We start from the raw sequence: 26908 nt of genomic DNA, 5'->3' as shown, positions 1-26908 counted from the left end.
AGTAAATATCACGACTTTTTCTTTCACCCAAGATTTTCTGATTTCTCCATTTTATTTAGTTTATGTTGGTACTGGGTCGAGATTTAAATAATTAACTTCAAAAATTAGTAGGAATCCCATCTCTCAAACCATCATCTTTAATCCAAAATCTGGTAAAAGAGTTTATATGAAAAAATTAGAACAATCTAAAATCATATGCCTCACTCACCTTCAAAATATATTCCCATCTACATTCCCCCTTGTATTTTGCTGCATAACTTGGCAATTTGATTTTCTCAAACTTACAATTGTTTATTTGGGATAAACTATAATATGATTCTGTTTGTCAATAAAATCATGGATAAATCCCCACCTAATGGCAAGGAAATTTTCTCTGTGAGCTTATAACAAGATCTTTCAGTAGAACGCCCAACTGCTAGCAAAGAAAACTAAAAGTAGAGTTTGTGGTATCAATTCTCTAGATGTTTCTAAATTTTCTTCACAGTTGTCTCTCCTATTTAAAGATTCTCCTTTTTTGTTGTTGCTTTTTTTTGTTTTTGGTTGTTGTTGGTTTTGAGTCACAACCGGGCGGCGCTCAAGCTCAGAGGTTATTCCTGACTCTGTGCTCAAAAGTCACTCCTGGCAGGCTCGAGGGACTACATGGGATGCCAGAATTCGAGAGAAAGAAAAAGGAAGGAAGGAAGGAAGGAAGGAAGGAAGGAAGGAAGGAAGGAAGGAAGGAAGGAAGGAAGGAAGGAAGGAAGGAAGGAAGGAAGGAAGGAAGGAAGGAAGGAAGGAAGGAAGGAAGGAAGGAAGGAAGGAAGGAAGGAAGGAAGGAAGGAAGGAGGGAGGGAGGAAGGAAGGAAGGAAGGAAGGAAGGAAGGAAGGAAGGAAGGAAGGAAGGAAGGAAGGAAGGAAGGAAGGAAGGAAGGAAGGAAGGAAGGAAGGAAGGAAGGAAGGAAGGAAGGAAGGAAGGAAGGAAGGAAGGAAGGAAGGAAGGAAGGAAGGAAGGAAGGAAATAAGAAAAAAGAAAAAAGAATTCTTTGACACAAACTATTAAAAATTATTTCAGATCTATCCCTTGATTTTTACCATGATCTTAGCTCTCCCTTTCTGTAAACCCTCAAGTCCGAAAGTCCACCTACCCTACAGAGTGTCATTTTCTAGGATGACTATATATCAGGGTTTTCCTTGTCCCATCCTACATATATCTCTTATTGTGAAATTGTTAGTGATATCCCTCTTTAAACAGAATAATTTATTTAGCCTATAAATGTCTCTATCCTCTCATAGCATCTATTTATATCACCAATGAACAATCAAGGCAACCATGATGAAGGCTGTTTCATGAAATCATAATTTGATAATTGAATGAGGTCTCAGTCCCCACACTTTTTTGAGGGCCTGTTCCTTGCAATCATTTCAGTATTAATAAGTTAATTGAAGATATAGAATCTTTTACTGAAATTAAAACAGAAAGGAATTCATTACTGAGTATTTGGAGCTTACAGAATTTGAAAGGGCTAGAATCCCAGATCAATAATAATGAATCAAGAAATATTCAACACAAGACTTTTATATATGAAACCTCACAGTCAGTCACCCACTATTTGACTTCTAAGATGCCACTAGACATTCCAATTTTTCTGTACTTAATCCCATACTTCACACTGTTACCACATGCAGTATGTAAAAGTTTCATGCAGGGTTATTTTCTTAGCAGAACTAATGGCATGAACAGGGATTAGTATGAAAATGCACAGTACTTTTATTCTTAATCCTTTGACATACACATTATATTAGAACAGCTTTGGTAAGATGTCGAATGAGCCAATCTGATAAGAACTGCAAAACAATTATTGAGGAATCCATAGGGAAGAAAGTGATAGAGTTAGATGTGACTCCAGAATGTCTAGTATTTTAAGGAGGATTTGTGGATTTTCCTGGAAACTGTGTTCACATTGAAAGCATGCAGTTTTTACTTCATTCAATTGTTTTTTTCTAATGGTATCTCAGAGATCTAAATAAAACAAGTGAGTCAGTCTTTGGCATCACAAGCCAAAAAAAAGGTAAAATACTGTTAAGACTATAACCCTGACTTAACAGATTGAACTGGGCTGTCTCTGAATTGCTAAGCAAATTCTTAAAGGCCTTTAGATAATGAGTCCTACCATATTGACAGATCTTTTCCCTAAAAAAATGTTTGAAAAAAGACTATTTTAAAAACAAAATTGATACACAATTTTTGAAAATGCAAATTATATTATAAAACATTATAAATTTAAATCTTGTAGATAATCTTGAATTTCATTTTTTTTCCTACTTCTGCTGGCTGAACTGGCACAGGTGGTTTGGAACAAAAACATTTTCCTTTACATACTAGATCAGTCTATGATTTTTAATTTTTTTGTTTTAGTCTCCCCTACCAAACCATACTATTTTAAAGTAATAGCAAAAAGCAGCTTTTAGCAAAAAATATAGTTATCCCTATTGCCCCAAGTCTATGAAAACAATTCACTTTGTGTTTTCTTTATTTATTTTTAAGCAAGTCATTCAACAAGATTCTTAAACCCCAAATCAAAAGAAACAAAAAACAAAAAGATTTCAGTGTAAGCTTTGAATAGGAGAGGGAGTCCATGCTGTTAAATATAAATTTTGCAGATCTGTTGGCTTCTCAGTTCATAGCATTCAACTCCCTGGCTCCTCAGCAACTCCTTTTCTTCAGCTGCATCTCGAGATTTCAACTGAGGTAAGTGTGTAGGAGAGGCAATGAAATCGTAGTGCCGGTCCAAATATCGCAGGTAGATGAGCATGTGAAGGGCATAGGCCAGCACCAGCAACAGGATCAGGGACATGGCCAGGCCAATCAGAATGGCTGGTGAGAAGGAAGAGGCACAGTCTCGGGCTTTGGCAAACTGCCCCCCCTTGATGGTAAAGCCTTGGATCTGTTAGGAGAAATAAAAGATCTGAATAGTCTTCCTTGGAAAGAAATCAAGAAAGAAGGAAGAAGATGAGAAAGGGAAGTAATGGGGTAACAGGAGTCAAAGGGCAGGGGTGTACCAGTGATAAGAAAGAGTGGTATAGCTATATATCCAAATCACAAACTCACCAAAACTGAATATATGATCTAAACTACAAACACCAAACTTTAAAATGTCCCTATGGAGGAGTGGAGTGAGGTGAGTGGGAGACAGCATAAGAATAATAATGGAGGGAAATAGATATTGGTGGTGGGAATAATGAAGAAATATTATATGCTTAAGACTCATCTATCAATAATTTCGTGAATCACAGCTCTTTACATTAAAAATTTACTCTTTTAATAAATAAATTTTAATTCAATCACTATGAGATACGGTTACAAAGTTGTTCATGATTGATTTTTAGTCATAAAATTTTCCAGCATCAATCCCTTCACCAGTGTACATTTCCACAACCAATGTCCCTCATTTTCCATCTGACATACTTCCCCAGCCTGCCTCAATGGTAAACATCTTCCTTCTCTTTCTCTTTCTCTCTTTCTCTTTCTCTCTTTCTCTCTTTCTCTCTTTCTCTCTCTCTCTCTCTCTCTCTCTCTCTCTCTCTCTCTCTCTCTCCCTCTCCCTCTCTTCTCTTTTAGGATAACATTTAGGCACTTTGGTTTGCAATATTATTACCAAAAGGGTATCATGCATATCTTTTAAAAGTCTTTTTTAAGTCACATGAAAAAAATGCTCCATATAAATTTATAATCAGGGATATGCAAATCAAAACAGCAATAAGGTATCATTTCATTTCATGCCACAAAGATTGGCACATATCACACACACAAAAAGAAAAAAAAAAAACCAATCAAGAATAACCAGTGCTGGTGTGGATGCAGGAAGAAAAGACCTCTTATTCACTGCTGATGGGAATGTTGTCTAGTCCAGCCTTTTTGGAAAATAATATGGATATTCCTAAAAAAATAAAAATAAAAAATCTGGAAGTTGAGCTCCAATATGATCCAGCAATACCACTCCTAGGGATAGAACCTAGAAACACAAAACCCCAATACAAAAATGCCCTCTGCACTCCTATGTTCATTGAGCACTATTTACAGTAGTCAGAATCTGGAAACTACCCAGATGAGTGACTAAAGAAACTGTGGTTTCTTTACATATACACAATGGACTACTACATAGCTGTTAGGAAAAATGAAGTCATGAAGTTTGCCTATAAATGGATAGACATGAAGACTATGATGAGTGAAAAGAATCAGAGGGAGAAATATAAGAACAGAATAGTCTCCCTCGTCTGTGGAATAATAAGAAAAATAAAAGACAATATGTTAATAATACCCAAAATAATAAAGATGAGGGCTGGAGGGACCAGCCAATGATATGAAGCTTACCAAAAAGAGTGGTGAGCACAGTTAAAGTAATTACTTCACTGACCATGATAGTGAAAAAGAAAAATAGAATACCCAACCCAAAGGCAGGCAGGGGCTGGTGAGGAGGAAAATGGGGGAAATTAGTGTCTGGAAAATTGCACTGGTGAGGGGGGGTTGTACATTATATGACTGAAATCCAACTACATTTTTGTAACCACAGTGCTCAAATAAATAAATTGTTTTCAAAAATAAAATAAGTAAAAGTATTTTTAAGATCCACTTTCCAGTTGGATTTGGTACTAACCACTATATATGTATTGCTCTGGACCCCAAAACAGTGAAATATAATTTAAAATCAATATCTAGAAGCCAGAGAAGGTTGAGAGGTTATAATTTAAGTCTCTGAAATAAAGCCTCTTTTAATTTGATCCTTGGAAATTTTCTGATTCTTCTAAAACCACAAATGCCATAAAATCTCTAAAAAAAAAAAAGTAGTAAGTGTTAATACAAATTTCATTATGCATTTGTCTTAGAATATAAAATGCAATTTGCTACTATGCTGATGGATCTGGAGAGTGTCATGCTGAGTGAGGTCATTAAGAAGGAGAGAGTCAGATATAGAACAATTTTTTTTATGTATGTATATAAAAAGCACGGTAAGAACATAACCAATAGCTAAAGGCAATAGGGCTGAGCTTTCCATGAGCTTCATGAACTGAGCTTACTGTGGTAAGAGTACCAGGTGTTGAGTGGGTGACAATGAAACTATGATGGAGAAAACAAACACTCTGGTAAAAAGTGTGGTGATGGAATATTGTATGCATGAAATTTTACCAAAAGTATACTAATGGAGCATGCTACCATTAGTAATGCCAATAGTATCTTAAGAGTGACTCCATTAGCAATTCATGAAGTTACTACAAAGTAGTACCTTCTACCACTAATAACCAGTAATTAGTAACTCATAGAATGACAGAAAATTATTAAAGTTTTAAGAGTTTCAATTTTGTTTTTGTTCCTCTTTTTTATATTCTCTTAACAGGAAGTCTTTAAGGAATACCCTAATTTCAAAGAAGTAACATAGAAATAATAATAAAATCTGGCACTCATTGAATGTATATTTCTGTTCCAGAGACAGTACTATAATTCAATTAATACTCACAAAAGGCTATAAGTAAACTACTCATTTATACTTATTTTATAGATGAGGAAACAGAGGCAAAAAAAGTTAAGCAAACTTGCCCAGACTCATGCAAATGTCATGAATTAAAGCCCACAATATTTTACTTGGAGTTATTGTCATTTTATAGTTCCAGAACTCTTGGTGTATTGTCTTGTCTTTCTTCCATTACTACCTCTTCCTCTCCATTTGGTTGTATCTCACAGATCTAGCACTGTTTTTGTATATGCCTTATACCAGTCCCTCCTTGTACTCTGCCCACTGAATATAAACAAAGCTGCCTTATTTGTAAAAATTAAGTAGTATAATTACTTGCAAGTAGAAGAACTTCAGTTTGACAAATGTACCTAATAATACAACACTGACAAAATTAAAGGTAGTGGATCCACGAGAAATTACTCTAAAATGAGAGCAATCTTTTGTGGAATGCAGACCTTACAATTAGTGCCATTTCAAATATAAACCTACACAGTGCCACACATTCAATCACCAACAAAAAGCTAATAAGAAAATGAAATTATCTATGAATGTTTTACTAAGAATTCATTTTTATGACTCAAGCGGAATTTGGGCATTTTTCCATGTGAAAACTATTATAATGACACATCATGACCTTAGAGGTCATCAACAGTTTGATTTTACAATGAATCTGAACAGCTTCTAAAGGAAATTCTATGTTTGCCTTCTGGGATCCTTTGTCTGTCCCTACTATGAACATTCAAAGTGGACCAATTTTCAAACTAGCTCCTGTGGAGTCAAGTTCGTGAGTGAAAAAGATGACCTCCTTGGATGATACAACTTTAGCTAAGACAATGTCCTCATACTGACACTTAATTCATATCCTTTGACTTGTTGAAAATAAAATCTATAGGTACAGCCGAAATATTATCTATATATTTTCTTCATCAATAGCTGTAAATACTCTAAAGCTCTTACTTGAATATTATTTGTCCCAGAGTTCTCAACATCCTAAACATTTATCAGAAGAATCCAGAGTCTGGAGAGATAGTACAGGTATTAAGGTCTTTGTCTTCCACATAGCTGAACCTGATTTGATCCCAGCACCCAAAGTGATCCACGGAGCACAGAGCCAGGAGGAAGCCATGAGTTCTTGGGTGTAAACACAAAACAAAACAAACAAGGGAAAAATAACCCAGAGTTTGGGTATGGAAATGTGGTTCAAAGGGTGAATGTGCACTCTTTGCATATGGGAAACCCAAGTTTGATTCATAGTATTACACAATACAATGAGTACCACCAGGGCCATCCCCAGGAATAGTCTAAGAATAGCACAGGAGAGCCCAAATTCCTTAAGATATGCAAAGAATAGAAGTAGTAGATGGGAAACTAAGTATTTCAAGGATGGTGGGTAAGGAGGTAAATTCCAGAGTTGTAGCTTCTCTTGAAAAGTCAAAGGATGAGCAGTGTTGGCCCTACATTCCTCTGAAATAAAGTTAGCTGGAGTTGAACAAAAAATAATGCTTCTCATGATGATCAACTTTGCCTCAGCCCCCAGTCAGCAAACCTGAGGCCTTTGAGTTTTTAACTCAAGGAACTCAAGATTGCCCATTCATGGTAAGATCACTCTTTTATTTTAAAATAAGCTAGATCAACAATGATGTATCTGGAGGCCACAACACTGGGCTAGAGGACTGCCAGAGTTTTCTCTGGTGACTGGTGAGTATTACTGGGCCACTGTCTTCACTCATTGGGTCAAAAAATACTGGGGATGATCCCTATGTAATAAAAAACATAATAATTAAAATGTCTAAAATAAGATATATAAGTGAGGGTGTGGAAAGAGTACAGGCTTGTTTTGACTTGCTTTGCATGTGGCCAAACCCAGTTCAAATCCTCAGCACCATATAAGATCCCTCCAGCATGGCCAAGGGATACTCCTGAGAACTGCCAGTAACCTGAATCTCCCACTCATAAAAAAAAAACATGTTTCTTCACTCTTCCAACCTGCCTTCATAAACAACACAACTCTCTGAAAAAGGGGGACAAGAGGACTCAGGAGGGAGAATGAGTACATGTATGTTCCATATATATGTATATAAATATATATGAATTCCGTTTACATATGGAAAAGATTAGAAAATGCCTATAAAGGAACATGCAAAAGTTTGTCTTTTATGTGAGTAAACTGGAAGAACCCACAGAACTTTCCCACTTAGTAAAAGCACATAATTTAACAGGAGCTGTCTTTAAGCCTAAGACACTGGAGGTAACAAGGACAGTCTGGTGGCCTCATACCTTTCTCCAAGTAATTTCAAGAAGATCTTTAGGATATTTTCAACCTCCTGGCTGACAGTTCTTTTTCTCCACTAAGTGCCAATGCTGTCAGGGGATGCTGTATCTCTTAACTTCCCTAATAAGATTACTGTACCATCCTGAATGGAACAAAATAATTGCCTGCCATCCCTCTCCTGAGAAAGGCCTTCACAGCAGTCATTAGGTTTCATGCCATTGCTTCACTACAACTTAGTAAATTGGCTCTCCTCATTGGTAAACATTTGTCACTGAATAAGCATAAACGTAAACACAAAGTTTTGGGGGAAGAGGAGGACCCACAGAAAGGAAATGCTCCCCTCTATGTCATGTTATATCTTAGAATATAAAGGAAAAAAATACTAATATCAGTTAGCACTTAACACTTCTTAAACAAACTTTGTGGCAGATATTTTCAGACAAACATTGGGTTTTGTTAGCACCAAATATGCAGGTGCATTGGAACAACATTTCAGCTGATTACCTGAAAATCAACAAAAGTGACTTCCCACAGGCTTGACATATCATCCGTGTCACTGGGCAACAAGAGGGCATCGTATCTCTGGAGATTGCTGACGTGCTGGCAGTGATAAGAATAACTTGATGGGGCATAAATGTCAGTTGCATTGAAAGTTGCTTTGATTGAGTTATTAGAAATAATCTCCACTCGGCGCACACTAAACCAGCTCTGCATGGACAACTTGTTGTAATTGGTAAGGATGAATCTGAAAGTGATTATAAACAAGTTTACTCCCAAAGCACTTGAGCGGTTGCTGAGACAGCACTCGCCTGTGAGCAGTACAATTGCGCCCTCTCCTGGCAGCTAGCAGAACTGACGCACAGAGACACTCTTGCCTGTCTGATATGGGAAACCCCCTCAAGCCTGGCTGCAGACGAAAATCAAGCAAAGGACAGAGTAGCCTCCCCAAGTGAGCAATACAAATACCTTCTAAAGAAAAAACACAACATTTTGTATTTTTAGAGGTTTTATGACTTAACACTTGGCTCTACTATTGCCCAAAACAATGGTGACAAAAATCTTAAATGGACATCAATATAAAAGCAATATAAAATCAATTAAGTAGTTTAATATAAGAATATGAGTGTAATCTCTTACTATCATATTCAAGATCACTTTTAAATTATATGTTTTTATTTTGTATGTTTCATTTAGTGAATGATGTGCTACAAACTAGTACAATATGTGATAGATCAAACTATCAACATTTCACAGATGAGATATAGAAGAATTAAATAAATATTTTGCCCAAGATTCACTCAGAGAACAAGTATTGGAGATGGGTTTCAAAACCAGATTGATATCAGAGCTCGTATTTTTTACTATTTTGAAATGGGGTATATATACCCCATATGTCATCATCTCCCTTTAGAAAAATATGTAATGAGATGGGGAGTGGGAATAGCTCAATGGACTGGAGAATATTTCTGAATGTGGGACCAATCCCCAACACTGCACTTCTCAGAATGACCTTTCAGCTCTCAAAATGATTATCTCTATAGCACCACAAATTTGGGGGAGGGAGAAATCAAACAAACAAACAAACAAAAAAAAAAAAAACGTGTGTAAGTGCAAGGAGAAAAAATGACTAGAAATATAGAAACCAAAATATTAATAATGACTACAAGAGTGATTGAATTATGGGTGATTTTTATTGCTTTCTTTTATAGTTTAGTGTTTCCTAATTCTTTTTTCCCCCTAATTACTTTGTCTTAATTTAAATTCCTGCAGAAGAAAACCTTTCAAGAAAAGTGTGAAAGCAAAAAGTATTTGGCAGAGAGGAGCCTAGATTTATTTGAAAATTTGAACATTCAGAATATATAAAGTAGAAAAAAGAGAAATAATAAAGAGAAAGAAACCCCAAAAAGGCAAGCAAATATCTACTGCCAAGAAGTGGAGGAGCTTAATGCCTCTTGGGAAGTTTGGGAGACAGGTAGAATGCCAATCTGAGCTCTCTGACTTTAGGGAGTTAGGACAGTTCAAGTTCTTAGTGAAAGGCTATTGGGGTAGGGTTGTCTTTTTGGTCTGTTTGGACAGAGAAAGAATTGAAGTAAGGAAACAATGACTTGGGACATTGGTGATGGGAATGTTGCACTGGTGATGGGTGGTGTTCTTTACATGACTGAAACCCAAACAACACAATAATGTATGTAATCAAGGTGTTTAAATAAAAAATATATTAAAAAGTAAACATATCACATGTGTTTATCACTCAATCACATGAGTGATTTAAACTTTACAATGAAAAGTCAGAGTGTGGCATCTCTAAAAAAGATCAATAAAAGGAACTTTAATTTTAAAAAAAAAAGGAAACAATGTCGGCTGAAAGTGAACTGGTGAACTTATCTGAGATGGAAACATCCAAGGAGATATAAACAGGATTTTTTTTTTTGGTTTTTCAGGCCACACCCATTTGATGCTCATGGGTTACTCCTGGTTAAGCGCTCAGAAATTGCCCCTGGCTTGGGGGGACTACATGGGACGCCGGGGGATCGAACCGTGGTCGTGATCTTTCCTTGGCTAGCGCTTGCAAGGCAGACACCTTACGTCTAGCGCCACCTCGCCGGCCCCATAAACAGGATTCTTAAAGTCTCTGACCCATACCTTTAGAAAGCATAATAAAGCAATTTGGGGAATCAAGATTGAGACAGTCCCCATTCACATATCAAACAAACATGTATATGTGTTTGTTGGCCACCTTGTGGGAGTCTATTTTCTTAGAAAGTTTCTTTGAAAGATGATAGTTCTCAAAGTAATCAAGTGCAGCATTCTCCCTTAAGATCATGCCATGACAGAAATCCATACATCCAGGTTTATGCTATAACTTTTAAGAGGAGAATGGTGTGGAGTATTTTTGAACATGATTGACTAATGAACCCTTTCTTCAGGAATCTTACTTATATTTTCATAAAACTAAGCTACAAAAATGGCTTTATCGTACCCTACTGGGTTTTCCAGTAATATGAAAGAATCAGATGTCTGTCTACATGCAAAGATTGGTCCTATAGGGAAGAAAGCATTGTATTTTTAAAGAAAAGATATAATGCCTTCAAACTCCCCACACAGCAGTAAGGTAGTTTATAGGTAATAAAATAAGTGATCATTGTCAGCTGCATTCTCCTTTACATAAGGACAGAAAAATGTAGGCCTGTTTTGACGCTGGAAAATTCGGCTAACATACTTTTTCATTATTGTTAAACAATCAGTTGTTTACTGCAAAGAGCTACAGAGCAAACAGCTTCAAACCAGAAAACCTCAGTGGTTGAAGTTTCAAATATCTTATATTTTTAGCTCAGAGGAAAAGGGTATCAATTTCTCACATTCATGTGTTTATGTGTTCTATTGGAAGGAGAAAGTAATTATGAAAATATTAAAAAAACACCCTGGTAACCCCAACATTTCAGACCATGCACTGAACCATTAAGCTTGATTAGCCAAATATCGCTTTGGTGGGACCCCTGAGGCCTTCTGCAGGCTGCTTGAGAGGCTCCAAATTTTTTTTTTACCATGGGTAGGAGTCTATCAAATGGAACTGGCTGCTTGGTAAAGTGGCATAGAAGACTTGACACAGAGCAGGCTTTTGATACTTAAATGTTGAATGAAAAATTATATCGAGCTAATTTGAAGAGCTGATCTTTTGGGTCCAAAGATACACCTATGACACTCCAAAATAGAATTCACACCTACCTTAGATCTAAACCTTTGAGATTCTCAACATCAACAAACTTCAGAGACAACCTAAGAAAAATAGAAACAATACAGTTCATCTAGGGATGGGAGCTGGAGAGACAGATAGTACAGAAGTAAAGCTCTTGCACTACATGTTGCCGACCCTCGTTCAATTTCCTGTACTACATATGTTTCCCTCCACCTCAACACTGCCAAAAGTGATTTCTGAGCACCACTATGTGTGATCCCCAAAGCAACAACAACAACAATAATAATAATAAAAATTTATAGTCGATTATCTTTACACCATTCTAAAAAGTTATCCCAAAATGGATCACAGGGGTCAAGCACTTGCTGGTTACTCCTGACTCTGAACTCAAGGATTACTCCTAGCAGTGTTTAGGGAACCATGTGGGATGCCAGGTATTGAAACAGGGTCAACCAGATGTAAGCAAGTACTCTGCTTGCTGTATTATCGCTTTAGTCCCCAAAGCAGACTTTTTATATTAGAAATATTTTGCCTTCTAAAAGATGCTATTCAGACAACAATAAAGACAGGCTAAGGAATGGCAGAAATTTTCCAAAACACATTTACAATTATCTTGAATCTAAAATACAAATAAATAAATAAATAATATTAAAATTTAATAAGAAATGCAGGCTGGAGATATAACACAGTTGTAGGGCTTGTGCCTTGCACGAACTGACCCAGGACAGACCTGGGTTCAATCCCAGCACCTCATGTGGTCCCCTGAGCCTGCCAGGAGCAAATTCTGAGCACAGAGCAAGGAGTAACCCCTGAGCATCATCCGGTGTGCCCCCCCCCCAAACAAACAAATAAAGCATGATTTCAGCCTCTAAAGGTATCTCTCCAGATCTAGATTCAGTGTTAAACTAGGAAAAAAGTTTTGGGGCTGAAGAGATAGAGCAGCAGGTAGGGGTTTTGCCTTGCACACAGCAAACCCAGGTTCCATCCCAGACATCCCATATGGTTCCCAGAGCCTGTCAGGAGTTATTCCTGAATGCAGAGTCAGGAGTCACTTCTGAGCACCACTGGGTGTGGCCTAGAAACAAAACAAAACAAAAAAAATCTCCTCAGTAAAAATAAAAATAAAAATAAACAAATTTAGTCTATTGACCAGCACTTTAATGCTAGGAAAGTCCTAACTGCTTTTGGGGGCAGTGTTTGACAAAGTCTCAAAATCTGTATTATTTTTCATATCACTATAAGATATGGCCAACGAGTTCTTAGATTTCTCAATGGGCTGAGTGCAAGTTTCACATGTAGGAGACTAAAGTTCTATACTCAGAACTGCATGGTCCCCTGAGCATTGCCAGGATCCACACCCAAATACAGAACAGGAAGTAGACTCTGAGCACTACCAAGTATGACACTCAAAAAATAAACCATAAAAAGACACTGTTATTCTAGCTGCTATTCTACTTTATATACTTTATATATTCTACTTTATATTCTAGCCACTCTGTGGCTGTAAAAAGCTTCCTAACCTTCCTCACCATAGGACAGTTGATTTCTTTGCCTAGAGCCTAGATGAGAAGCCAGAGTGACAATACAGTGCGAAAGGAGCTTGCCTTGCATGTGGGAAACCTAGATTCCATCTCCAGTATCTCATACAGTCGCAGAAGCCTCTCAAGAAGTGATTTTTGACCTTTGCTAGGTGTGGACCCAAAACCAAAACAAACAAAAAAATTACCTGGGTGATACTAGTACCTGTGCCTCAGGAATATTACTGTGAGTAATAACAGAATCTGGGCCTTTGAAGTTCTCACTCAGAGTCTGGCCCAAGGTTAGCTCTCAAGTCTTTGACAGTTATAGTGAATAGATAATCATTGCCTCCATCTCACAATGAGAGCTTCTGTCAATCATGGCACAGTTCTTCAAAAATACAGGTCTAGAAATCAACTTTTTATTCCTCCCATCCATAGGTCTCTAGTGGTCATTAAGGTTGCTAAAGCCCAGCAAAAATTCTGTAGTCTCCTGACCTTCTTCACAAACACCCTAGAGCCCAGATAAAAGGAATGAAGGAAGGCCAGTAAGCCACTGACAGGCAAGATTATCCCCAGGCAATCAGCCTTTTTCCACATAACTGACCACAAATAAAAAGCCCAGTAGGGAATTAATTAGAGCCAGAGGAAAAAGTCCTGAGCCTTCAGTAGTTCTGGGGTCTCTTTGATAAGGCTGCTGTAACTGAATAAACAAACATAGTGGGGGAAATCTGGATGCTTATGCTCAAAATTCCTTAAATCCCTAATAGAAGTTATTGTGAGTAGCAAGATAATGATTAAAAAATATTAGAAGAATTTTTTGTTTGTTTGTTTTGATATTAGAAGTTTTAAGTGTTTTGAGAAATTAAGGATTAAAACATGTCTTCAATCAAGGATTTTTTGTTTGTTTTGATATTAGAAGTTTTAAGTGTATTGAGAAATTAAGGAGTAAAGCATGTCTTCAATCAAAGTAAAGGAAAAGAATTTATACACAAACACATACACACACATACATAATTTGCTTTTTTGCTTATCTAAAGCCAGGTTATAATAATACAGAAAATCCTCCTAAAAACACATTTTACCAGAAAATAATGCAAGCAAGGAGATTTATAGAAAACAAGTGATGCATGCTGACTTCATTCTGGGTATCAAAACAAATACAAGCAAAAGTTTTGTTTAGTTGACTAAAAAACAGAGAAGGGGAGTTCCTTGCCATAAGTGATATTTGTTTACCTTGAATATTTCAAATCAAATCTCATTATTCTAATAATGTTATGTATTTTATAATATCCTGTACATTGAAAATACCCTTGCACATTCACAAATAAACAATTTCCACAGTTTCAGAATATATCACAGACAAGCTTTTATAATGTGTGTATGATTCTGCATGGTGGTATGTAATCTCCTCCCTACTGGAACAAAATTTATCTAACACCTCATATTTGGAGTTGATATCAAGCCTAAAACACTTTTCTCTTTTCCAGAATGTTTTGATACTACAATTTCACTGATTTTCTACAATTAAATGATTTAAGAAAAAATTACTGAGAGGAATATATCATGCATTTAAAAATAATTAATTTCTGGATGCTCTTTTATTTTAGACTTTAAATTTTTACTCAAAGGTGTCTTGGTCCTGAACACACACAAAAAAAGAGTTCTCTTTTTTTTTTTTTGATATTACAAAATATTGAACAGCCAATTAACAGACTAGAATTGTCCTAAGTGCTCCCTCCAATGGAGTGGTCAACTTACATGGCACTTTCTTCACTGCAATTTGAGTTGTCAGCATCCACTGTTGCCTTCTGGCCAAAAGCCTCATCTGTAAGGTCCAACTGGGTCTGGTTCTTAAATTTAATTGTTATTCTTTTGGCCCAGAAGAGAATGCAAGGAATTCCATGGTTAGAGACATTAACTGGGCTGTGATGGCTGAATGCATTCCAAGGCACTTTTTCTAAATGTCCTTGTGTGCTCAGATTGTAGCGAAGAGCCTAATTAAGCAAATAAAATAAGTTTAAGAAAAGAGTTTTCATAGCACAAAATGTTTTTAGGCAGTTAGTGGACTAATCCATAATCTGTTGAAACGAAATGCTCTAGCTACTGGGGTCTAAGGAGAAAGCTGAACCAGGTCATGACAAGCTAAGCATAAAATGACAAGGACACCTGAAATGTACATTAATCCAGATTGACCACATCCAAAAGAGGAAGGAATAGCTGTAAAAACAAAATACTTTGCAAATTATACTGTTAAAAAATTGGGGGGGGGGGTTGTGCCATACCAAGCCATGTTCAGGGGTTATTCCTGGCTCTATGCTCAGAGATCATTCCTGGTAGTGCTCTGGGGACCATATAGGATACTGAGAAGAGAACCTGAGTCAGCTGCATGCAAGGCAAATGACCTATTGTTCTGGCCCTGTTAAAAATGTTTAATGTATAAATATTTTTAAAGCTTCCCTAATGAAACAATGTTGAAGAATAAATAGGTTTGAGCATAAATTTTAGAACTGTGAAAGTGTCCTTTCTGTATTTTTTTTTTTTTTTTTTTTGGTTTTTGGGCCACACCCAGTAACGCTCAGGGGTTACTCCTGGCTATGTGCTCAGAAGTTGCTCCTGGCTTGGGGGACCATATGGGACACCGGGGGATCGAACCGCGGTCCGTCCAAGGTTAGCGCAGGCAAGGCAGGCACCTTACCTTTAGCGCCACCGCCCGGCCCCACCTTTCTGTATTTTAATATAAACACGGATTCATATATAATGGTGGGTTCATATTATTTCTAAATGTTCCTAAAATATGCAGAAAGTAAACTCTAATGTAAGCTTGGGGTCTTTCATAATTAATGTAATAACTTCACTTCAACTGTAATAAATGTAACATTCTAATACAAGATGTAAATATGGGAGAAATCAACACAAAATTTCATGGTGGTGAATGAAGGGATTGAAGAGATAAATTGGAATTTTTTTCTAACCTTTTTTGACTCTATTTTTTATTTATATCTCTAAACTACTAAAACAAAATATACTAATTTTTATTTGATTTTATCTAGTATGCATTTAAAATGTGGTCAGAGCATCTGACAATATGATGTGAAACAACCAGTACTAATGAGGATGTCGGGAGAATAAACTCTCTGTCATTCTTCATAGGAATGTCACCAGTTATGGCCTCTACGTTAAACGTTCCCCCACCAATAAAGGTAAGAATGGAATTCCCATCTGACCCAGAAATTTTACTTCGTGGTGTATATTTCAATAGCAGTAAAAATATATATGCACACCTATGTTTATTGTGGAATGAAGTAAAATAGTAAAGATACAGAAATAATCCAATGTTTGATGACAGATACAAATGCTATGATATGGTGCTTAAAAAGAAAAAATATGGGAGGCCAGAGCTGTGGCGCATGCCATAAGGAGTCTGCCTTGTGCATGCTAGACTAGAACAGACTGTGACAGACTGTGGTTCCACGGTTCCACCACCCCCCACCCCCGGCTTCCCATATGGTCTCCCAAGCCAGGAGTGATTTCTGAGTGCATAGCCAGGAGTAACCCCTGAGCGTCACTGGGTGTGGCCCAAAAAACAAAAAAAAAAAAAAAAGGAAAAAATGGGCATCTGCCATTGTGGCAGGATAGATTGTTGGGGATCTGAGACAGTACCTTGAGAACTTGGTGGTGGGAAATAAACATTGGTGAACACTGCTGCAAAATTGTATGACTGAAACATAACTGTCAACAACTTTTTAACTCTGTATCTCATGGTAATTTAATTTTAAAATGCTGTAGTATATACATGTAATAGAATATTAAGTAGCTATAAAAGATGAAATCTTGTCTTTTGCTACAATGGATGATAAGTAAAACAGAAGAACACCATATTCGGGCCGGAGAGATAGCATGGAGTAAGGGGTTTGCCTTGCATGCAGAAGGACAGTGGTTCAAATCCTGGCATCCCAAATGGTCCCCTGAGCCTGCCAGGAGCGATTTCTGAGCGTAGAGCCAAGAGTAACCCCTGAGCACTGCCTGGTGTGACCCAAAAACAAACAAACAAAAAATATATTTAAAAATAAGAACAACATATTCATATGTGATCACTCAGTGGATTGAAGCAGAAGCTTTGCATGCAGGAACCCTAGTTTTGATTCTAAACACCACATAATACTTGGAGTGACCCCCATGCACCAAATCAGGAGTAACCACTAAGTACTGCCAAGTGTAGATTACAAAACTGAAGTTAGCAAGAAGTAAGGGTTGAGGGCTTCAAGAGAAGCCTGAATGCTGATGAACAGTGGCACAGGAATTGTGGTATGAAGTCTTGAGCACTTGAGTGATGGTGGAAGTTCTATAACTTCGTACACTAAAAAAGCATAATTGTTAAAACTGTTGTAATCATGTTCCCAAAACTGCAATATTTTTTTCTCTTGTTTTCGGACCACACCCAGCAATTCTCAGGAGTTTCTACTGGCACTTCACTCAGGACTTATTCTTGGCAGGCTTGGAGAACCAATTGGGATTCAGGAATTGAACTAGTATTGGCCACATCAAGGTGAGTGCCCTCCCTGCTGTACAGTAGTACAGCTCAAAACTGTAATGAATTTAAATAAACAAAAAATAAATGTGGCTAGAGCAACCAAAGAACTTAATTTTTAAGTTTTATTTTATTTCATCTAAATAGCTTTAAATGGCTAGCTACACTATTTTGTTCCGTTCCAGTTTATACATTTAATATAATAACAATTAAATAGGAAGGTATCTAACATTATTTTACATCTTAGAAACCTCTGCTCTTTCTAGGAAACTGAAGACAAGACATTTTGCCTGACACTGGAGCTCACAAAGGCAGAATCATATTCCAAAGAAAGTCCACTTACATAAATCAACTATTGCATGCCAAGAACTCCAGTGTAAGTACAGATAGAAAAAATTAGCAAATTGATGCCAATGCATATAACACTAATGACTCACATTTGGAGGTGGCTTAATTGCAGCTCTGGTACACGTTAAACTGATAGCAGCAAACCAAGACCACCAAAAAACAAAGATTAAGCAAAGAGTGATATTATATGGAAATCAATCAAAATAAAACTGAATTCTGTAATAAAAGTATCTGAGGCTGGGGACGGAGAAATAGCATGGAGGTAAGCGTTTGCCTTTCATGCAGGAGGTTGGTAGCTCGAATCCCAGCATCCCATATGGTCCCCTGAGCCTGCCAGGAGCGATTTCTGAGCATAGAGCCAGAAGTAACCCCTGAGCGCTGCCGGGTGGGACCCAAAAATCAAAATAAAAAAAAAATATATATATATAAAAAACATATATATATCTGAGGACAGGTACAGTTTAGTACTTGATTTTTTCCTTAACTGTAATATTTGCCACTAAATATTTCCCCACTCAAAGTTCAAGCAAAAATGCTAGTTATCAGTGAAAAGAATTATTTATATTTTCACAGTGGTTCTGACAGGTTTCGAATATTAGAAAACTTGGTGTTTGAACATTTTTATAATAAAAAAGCAATCTTTAACAACATACCTGTGTAATTGCTTTTGCTGTGAAATTCTGTATTGTTTTCATAGTTCCATTACTGTGCTGATCTGTTTATTAAATAATGATATAATAAATTACATTGATTTGCTAATACATTGGGGTACAAATATATTAATAAGCATTGTGAAACAAGCTAGGCTTGAACTTCTTTAGGCTAAGAGTTTTAAATACACAGATTTTAATTTTGGAGACTTTCGCATGAGAGATCCCTAGTGGAAGCACCAAGGTTTGAAGAGCCATTGCTGACAAGACCCATCCTCAATGCCAGCTTCCCTATAAAAGGAAGATGGAGGGGAATTGACCAATCTTACCACTGTTTGTGACCACTTCTTTAACTGAAGATGTTCGAGAGAGGAAACTAAAAAAAAAAAGAAAAAAGAAAGGAGTGACAAACAATTCACCAAAAATCAAAATTTATGTGCTATTTTAAAGAATATGTTTCAGTTTGTTATTAAAGGGGTCAGTTTGACATTTCAGACTAGAAAATTATCACTTGAGCTGCCAAGACCTCCATTTTTAATAGTGGATTTCTAATTTTAAAAGCAATATATGTTCTTCAGAAGACTTGGCACCCTTTGGTAGGTCCAAAAGCCAAGATCGCGATTTACAGATGACTGGCTGCTAGAACCATGACCAGACTGTATACATCTTGGGACCAATAAAAAAGCCCTAGTTTAGGGTTTGAACTATGACCTGCACAATAAATATGATCCCCAGTTCCAAAGGTCTGGCAGAGACAATTGTAACGGAATGGGGCTTCTGGAAGCACAAAGAAAGACGCTATCCTAGGTGCCATCCTAGGTTCAGTGCAAAGACCAAGATCACCAACCACAGAAGATGGATTAAAATGACACTGAGGGAACAGAACCTCTAGAACCACAAAGACTGACTTCATCATAAGTCCCACCTCAGGATCTGTGCAGATACTGAGACCTCTAAACACAGAGGTCTGATTGTATCACCCAGGACAGAGCAGAAGTCTTCCACACACCACAAAAACAACACCGGGAGAGTATATGATCCTGAACAGAGTCTAGAGTTGATCCCATGACAATATACTCCAAGGACGGAGAAACCCTATATTTCTTAGGCCAAGTGAATTCCTTTTCTAATGACCCCAATATTTACTGTGCCAGGGCAGGAGGGAAAAAACAAAAATACAAAAAGCACAGAAACTTGGTTATTTTTTATATATTATTTTTTTACCTTCATTTATTATTATTTTTATTTTTATTTACCTATCTATTTTTGGTCGATTTCTCTGTTTGGGTGTGATTATTGAAATTGTTGTCCCCAGTTATACTTATTTTTTTCTCTTTCTTTTCTTTCATTATGTGCTATGCCATGTTTCTTATTTTAAGACCATGGAGTGTTTTTTTGTTTGTTTTTGTTTGTTTTGTTTTGTTTTTTGTTTGTTTTTTGTGGTGCTTATCAATATAGCTGGAATCCTCACTGGATATTTGACACTTCTTTTGGTACTGGTGGAGTGTTTCACCTTCTTTTTCTCCTTCATCTCTCAAATCGATGATGAGAGCCTCTAGAAGGATTCCGCCCATTTTCGGTGTATTAGACTCTTACCCCAGTTTATTACTTTTCTCTTTTTCAAACAAAACCACGCAACTTGAACTAGCTAGTCCTGCCTCCAGTTAGAGGGGGAAATAACGAAGGCATCAAGACCAAACAGGTGCAAAACTACTAAGTAGTAGGTTAGATACAGAGGGGACCACATATTCTAGCCGCCCTGGGGGTGAGGGAAGAGGAAATGGGAGGTAGGACAAAAACGGAGGTGTAGGGAGGACAATTTGGTGATGGGAATCCCCCCTAATTTTATGTAAATATGTACCTAAAATATTATTGTCAACAATATGTAAGCCACTATGATCAAAATAAAAATTATATTAAAAAAAAGAAAATTAAATAAACAAGAGGGTAGGAGCAATAGTAGAGTGGGTATGGCGCTTCATACAGGCCTTTTATACAGCTGACCTGGGTTTGAATCCTGGCATCCCATATAGTCCCCTGACTATGTTCATGGGTAATTCCTAAGCACAAAGCCAGAGTAACTCTTAAGCATCGTTGAGTGTGGCACACACAAAAATGTTAGGAAGCCATTAGACTGGAGAGATTGTACTAGATTAAGGCAATCAAACCTGGTTTGTCTCTGGACCCCCAGCATTGCCAGAAGTGATACCTGAGCACAGCAGGAGGATAGCAAAAAATTAGATAGATATTAGGTAGATAAAATAGCACTAAGTTATACTTGAAGATATTAGAAAAATGCAGACATAATTTAATATATTTAAAATCACCCTTAATTTTTAACCTTATTAATTATTTATTATTATTAAGAACCAATTACATGTTTGCTCTTCAGGTCTGTGTTCTTTGCTGAACACGAATGTCACTTTCTTGGCTATGTTTCTTTGCTTGCTTATTTCCACTCTGGCGAAGCCCATATTTTCCCTCTTTCTCTCCTCTCACAGTTTTCTAAGCAAATTTCTTTCAATAAAAGCTATCTTGCTTCACACACACATAGATATCCACACTGAACTATGTGCTAAGCAGTGTGCTAGGCAACTGCATTATAATTATTATTTTAAAATGCTAGTTTATTGCATAATTATTTTATAAGTTGTACTTATAAAAACACAGGCTAAGTTCTACACTTAGTAAACATTATCAAAACCATAATAGTATTTGTAAGTATTTTCATAATTAGAGATACATAAATATATTAACATTATCATGCATTTGCAAAACATAATTTGAGCTATAGAGTCAGTCAATTTATATCATGATAAAGTAATTTGGAATTAATGAAGTGAATGGTTAGAGTGACTCAGTGGTAGGTCAGATGTCCTGCATGTATGAGGCCCTCGTTTCAATCCCTTGTACCACAAAATAAAATTAATTATACAGAACCAATTACAAAATTAAATGCACCATTCACTTTATGATACAATCTCTCTAAAATTTTCTGAAGCTAACAAATTAGTAGCAATGCTGTTGCTAACTGCTATTAATAAATTTGTGATGTAAGTATTTATTTTGTCATCTTTATTGAGAAAGAACTTATTTACAGTAAACTGTATTCATTTAATGTGTTCAATTTAATGATCACTGTCATATGCACAAATCTATGATTAAGTCTTCACAATATAATACAGTACATTTACATCAACTAAAGTTTCCCAGGCTCCTTTGCAAAGATGTTCCCTCTATACTCAGCTGAAAATACCTAAATACTTGTTTTCTGTTGTTTTTAAGACTACTTTGAATTTTCTGGAATTATATTCATGCATCATATATTCTTTTTTTTTTTTTTTTGGTTTTTGGGCCACACCCTGTGACGCTCAGGGGTTACTCCTGGCTATGCGCTCAGAAGTTGCTCCTGGCTTCTTGGGGGACCATATGGGAGCCGGGGGATCGAACCGCGGTCCGTCCTAGGCTAGCGCAGGCAAGGCAGGCACCTTACCTCCAGCGCCACCGCCCGGCCCCCACATCATATATTCTTGACTGATTGACTTTTGCAGCCTTAAAATAATAACTGGAATTCATTGGTATTACATGGACCAATATTTATCTCCTTTTAATTATTGAAAAATATTTTATTTTATGAATACATCACACAAGTTACCCACTAATAGACATTTGTGGTGTTTTCAATTCAGGGCTGTGACAAATATATAAGAATATTTATGTACAGAGGTTAATGGTTAATATAATTTTTGTCCTCTTGAATATTACCAAGGAAAGTAGGATGAGACATAAAGAAATTTTGCTTTTAAAAACCTGCCAAATCTTTTCAGTGCATGAGCTTTTCTATGGCTCCACATTCCTGGAAGTATTTGGCATTGTCTGTTTTAATGTGTATGGGTTACTCTCTCCTTGTATTTGCTTTTTGTGGAGCTGGAAGTTGAACCCAAGGTTTCACACATGTAAGTCATGTACTGTACCTGAATCACATTCCTAGTTCTCTCCTTATAGCTTTGTTTGTTTTCTTGATCTTGGGACCTCCCTGATGTTGCTTCTGGCTCTATACTCAGAAACCACTGGCTGGTTCAGGAAACCATATGGGATGCTGGATTGAATCCAGTTCAACCACACACAAAGCAAGTGACCTAATCATTGTACTATTAATCTGGTCCTTCTCCTGGTAATTTTAATTTTTCTGATGTTAACAATGGATGAGCATCTCTTCTTGTACCTATTGACTACAGTGTCCCAGTTTTGTATAAACTTAGAGATGTTGCACTTGTCTGTGTCTGCTACCTCTTTTCCTTTCCCTATATTATATGAATGGCATGTCCCCAAAAGAGACTGTTCTTTCAATTTGGGTCTTGGAAGTTAGAAGATATAGGAAGCAGAACTGAAAGATGGTGCAGACTATCAAAATGCAACATAAAAGAAATAAGTGTTTGAGTCTGTGAATTGAAGTTCTGGAATGTGGGAACAATGCTACTGGAGAAACAATGACTACCTATAATGTACTTTATGTATTATATGTCTTGATACCATTTAAATTTTTAAAACCACTAATATATATTACTGGCAAATTTTTCTAATTTATTCTCTTTTTTATTTTATTTTAATCAAAGTGATTACAAATCTTTCACAGTAATATTTTAGGTACTTAGTGATAGTGAATCAGGGGCGTTCCCACCACCAATATTGTCCTCCCTCCACCCCTGTTCCCAGCATGCATCCCATATCCCCCTCTTTTAACCCCCAAGCTGCTAGTATAGGTGTCCGCTCTGTGTCTAGTATGTTGTAAATTGGGTATCAATTCTGTAGTCATTGGCTTTGGATTTGGTGCTTAAGTTTGAACCTTTTTTTATTTGTACTTAATGTTCATGTGACTGTTCAGTCTTGGTATCCTCTATTGTTTCCCCCTCCATTTGTGAGGTGGAGCAAGATGGTTCAAGTTGTGTGGTTCTGTTTGAAGGAAAGAGAAAATAATAATAATAATAATAATAATGATAATAATAATAATAATAATAATAAAATGGGACAAAAATCAAACAAGCAAAAAATGAGAGGAGTCCTTCTAGACGCTATATCTATCAGTTTAAGAGCAGAGAAGGAAAAGGAAGAAAAACATAACAACAGTACAAAAAATGAAAAATTAAATAAAATAAAAGATAAAAAAATCAAACAAAAAACTCAAAAAGCACCAGAGCAATATACACAGCAGCCATACAATATCCATGGCCTGAAATAAAACACAAAACAAAGCCCAAAAGAAAGAAAAAAACAGCAACAAACAACAATAACAAAACTTAAATTTTTTTTGATTTGTGCTTCTCTTTTTTTATAAGCTTTTTGTTTGTTTGTTTGTTTTTGTTTTTGTTTTGAGATCACACTCGGCAGTGCTCAGGAGTTACTCCTGGCTCTACACTCAGAAATCGCTCCTGGCAGGCTCAGGGGCCATATGGGATGCAGGAATTTCGAACCACCGTCCTTCTGGATGCCAGACAAACGCCCTACCTTCATGCTATCTCTCCGGCCCCTTTTTTAAACTTCTTTAAAATTTTACAAATTAACAAGTTCTTATGAGTAGGTTCAGTACAAATCAGAGCCCAATCTAATCTAGATATCTAAGAAATGTTATACTCTGACGGTCTGAAGAGCAAAATTGAATCTCTGATCAAAATAACCTTATAGCTACAAGATAATGGTTATAAGCCAATGGTTCTCTGAATTAAAACCATGCCCACAATCGGTTGTCATGTCGCATCTGCCAGCTCCATAGACTCTCTCTGTTTCCAAAAGGATAATTTTGAGCAAAATTATGGGTACTTCAGCCACACAGTTCAAAGCTAGCAGTTTCGGGAGGAGAGAGCAATCCAAGCCCCCATCCTGCCAAAGCCAAGCCTGCTATACCCATCACCCACAATTGCACATTTGTCCCTTTTTTTTGAGGGGGCACATCCGGTGACACTCAGGGCAATGCCCTCAGATATCCTCCTGGCTTGGGGGACTGTATGGGACGCTGGGGACCGAAGTGAGATCCGTCCTGGATCAGCCATGTGCAAGGCAAATGCCCTACCCCGCTGCGCTATCCCTCCGGCCCCACAATTGCTAATTTGTAAATGGCCCTGCTTTTTCAATCATCTACAGCTCTCTGTAGAGATACCAATTTAACCAAAACTCCAGGTATGCTGGGCGATATTTGGGCTGATATCAACAATACTTTTTTGGAGTGAGTGTGGTCACCCTCCCCATCCACCCCAAACACACTCTCTGGTACTTCAGGAAGCCCTGGCACCTGAAAACAAAGCCCACAAAAGTATCAGTAATAATGCATGGAATTCCTGGTTCAATATTTTGTTTGTTTGTTTTGGGACCACACCCAGCATCACTCAGGGGTTACTCTTGGCTCTGCATTCAGAAATCGCTACTGGCAGGCTCAGGGCACCATATTGAATGCTGGGGATCGAACCTGGGTCCATCTCAGATTGGCAACGTGCAAGTCAAATGCCTTACCACTATGCTATCATTTCAGTCCAACCATGCAGTTTTTTTAAATGTTATATGCATGAATAAATCAACAAGTTAATGAAGAAGCAAGCTCTGATGGGGAAATGGAAAATGGGAAATCACACGAGAGGGATGAATTTCTATTTTGGTTCAGCATAAAACAAATATGAAGAAGGAATATGTAAAGGAATAATGGTGAGTCCTACTATCTCTAAGCTTAGGAGACATGCGTCAAATTTTAGAACCATTTTTCCTAGAGACCTAGGAAATTTCATATGCCCCTAGAGTTTCAAGATGAATTTTGGGGGGTGCTGAATCCAGATGTGCTTAGGGCTTATTCCTGACCCTATACTCAGAGATTTTTATTATCAGGGCTTGGAGGGTGAAATGCAGTGCCAGGGATCAAACTTGGGTTGGTTCTGTGCAAGTTATCTCTTCAGCTCAAAAACATTTAACTTTAGGTCAGTAAGTTGGACAATAATCACAAAACCATAGCAATTGTTTTCTTTATGTGAGTTAATATGATATACAATTAGACTGAAAAAATGTACAAAACAGTAATGAGCATTTCTTTCGCGATGAGTTAATAGATAAACGATTAGAGTCATAATACCATTGATTTTTGTGATTTCTAGATTCTATTCTGGAGCTAATATTTTTGAAAACTTTTATTTATTTATTTTTGCTTTGGGGTCACACTAGCTGTGTTCAGGGGTTACTCCTGGCTCTGTGCATCATTCTTTTCAAGATTCAAGGGACCATATGTAGTGCCAAGAATTAAATCCAGGTTAGCTGGAAGCAAGGCAAGCACATTAACCCCTATACTATCTATCTGGCCCCAAACAATGAGATTTTATAGTTCTTGGTTTATACTTCATCTATGTAAGGCACATTCATTTCTGCATAAACCCATAAAGAAAAATTACTACATTACTAACATTAACTACCTAGGGAATACAAGTCACTTATTATATGAAAGTGAATCTGAATAAAAGAGCTTACTAATTTGAAAACAATGGAGGAAAACTAATAAAAATGCCTTTACTTGCAATTTTTCATTTATCATCTAGAGACTTAGACATTAAACACAATTTTGGGCAGATCATCCTGCTTACAGCAGCTGTCCTTTGTGTTCACACTAAATTCCCAGATGAATTTGTAAAGATAACACATCGTGTAACTAGGAGATGTTAACTATCATCAGTTAATTGTGATTCATCCTGAATATTCTTCAAAGATCAATCTCCATCTATTGCCTGATATGATATGCAAAGAAGTCAAAAGGATGAAGGAATAGAAACTGTATTGCTTATTTTTTATAAGTATGTATGCCAAACAATTTTCTTGCCTTACATTAAAATGATCTGACACCTTTTTTTTTTTTGAAGAACAGGTTATATATTTTTAAGGTTGTGTAATTGTTTTCCCTTTCACACAATAGCAGGGGAAACTGGAATTAACATTTACTTGTAAATGTAAAATAAACCTGAATACTGATTATAGGTGTAATTTTTCTCACAAATATTCTTAGATATACAAATATCTTGTGGGATTTCTGAACAAATAATTCTTACCTCTAATAAAGATCACTTATTTATAGAGATCTCTTATTTATAAATTCTAAATCAATGATACTATTTGAAATCATAAATGATATTATCCAGCCTATAACCTTTGAGATATAAACAATCGTGGCTATGCAACAATTTTTTAAATTAGCAAATTTTCTAGTTATGCACTTGAACTGAAGTTCACAAATACGTTACACTGAAAGACAAAGTATTACCTTACATTCTTCCTGGCAAGTATCTGGTCCAAAGTTAGTGAAAATCCCACACATAAAAAAATAAGTGAAAAAATGAACAAGATTTTTCTTCCCATCAGAAATAAGTCTCTTCAAGTCAAG

The 26908-nt window shown here is 36.7% G+C and overlaps 1 protein-coding gene across 1 annotated transcript; it reads right to left on the bottom strand.

Annotated features, from left to right (window-relative positions):
• Positions 1 to 2492: 2492 nt before the first annotated feature.
• LOC125997992 (V-type proton ATPase subunit S1-like protein) lies at positions 2493 to 26908 on the bottom strand. Its single transcript, XM_049766188.1, has 7 exons — positions 26789 to 26908; positions 18834 to 18880; positions 18508 to 18569; positions 14737 to 14972; positions 11488 to 11538; positions 8266 to 8506; positions 2493 to 2924 (listed from the first exon to the last, which is right to left on the bottom strand). Exons 1-7 carry the CDS (start codon positions 26881 to 26883, stop codon positions 2622 to 2624), a joined length of 1035 nt encoding a protein of 344 aa, XP_049622145.1. The 5' UTR covers positions 26884 to 26908; the 3' UTR covers positions 2493 to 2621.

The sequence above is a fragment of the Suncus etruscus genome, chromosome 2, assembly GCF_024139225.1.
Source record: "Suncus etruscus isolate mSunEtr1 chromosome 2, mSunEtr1.pri.cur, whole genome shotgun sequence".
Classification (NCBI taxonomy): domain Eukaryota; kingdom Metazoa; phylum Chordata; class Mammalia; order Eulipotyphla; family Soricidae; genus Suncus; species Suncus etruscus.
This window is presented reverse-complemented; position numbering and strand designations above follow the sequence as displayed.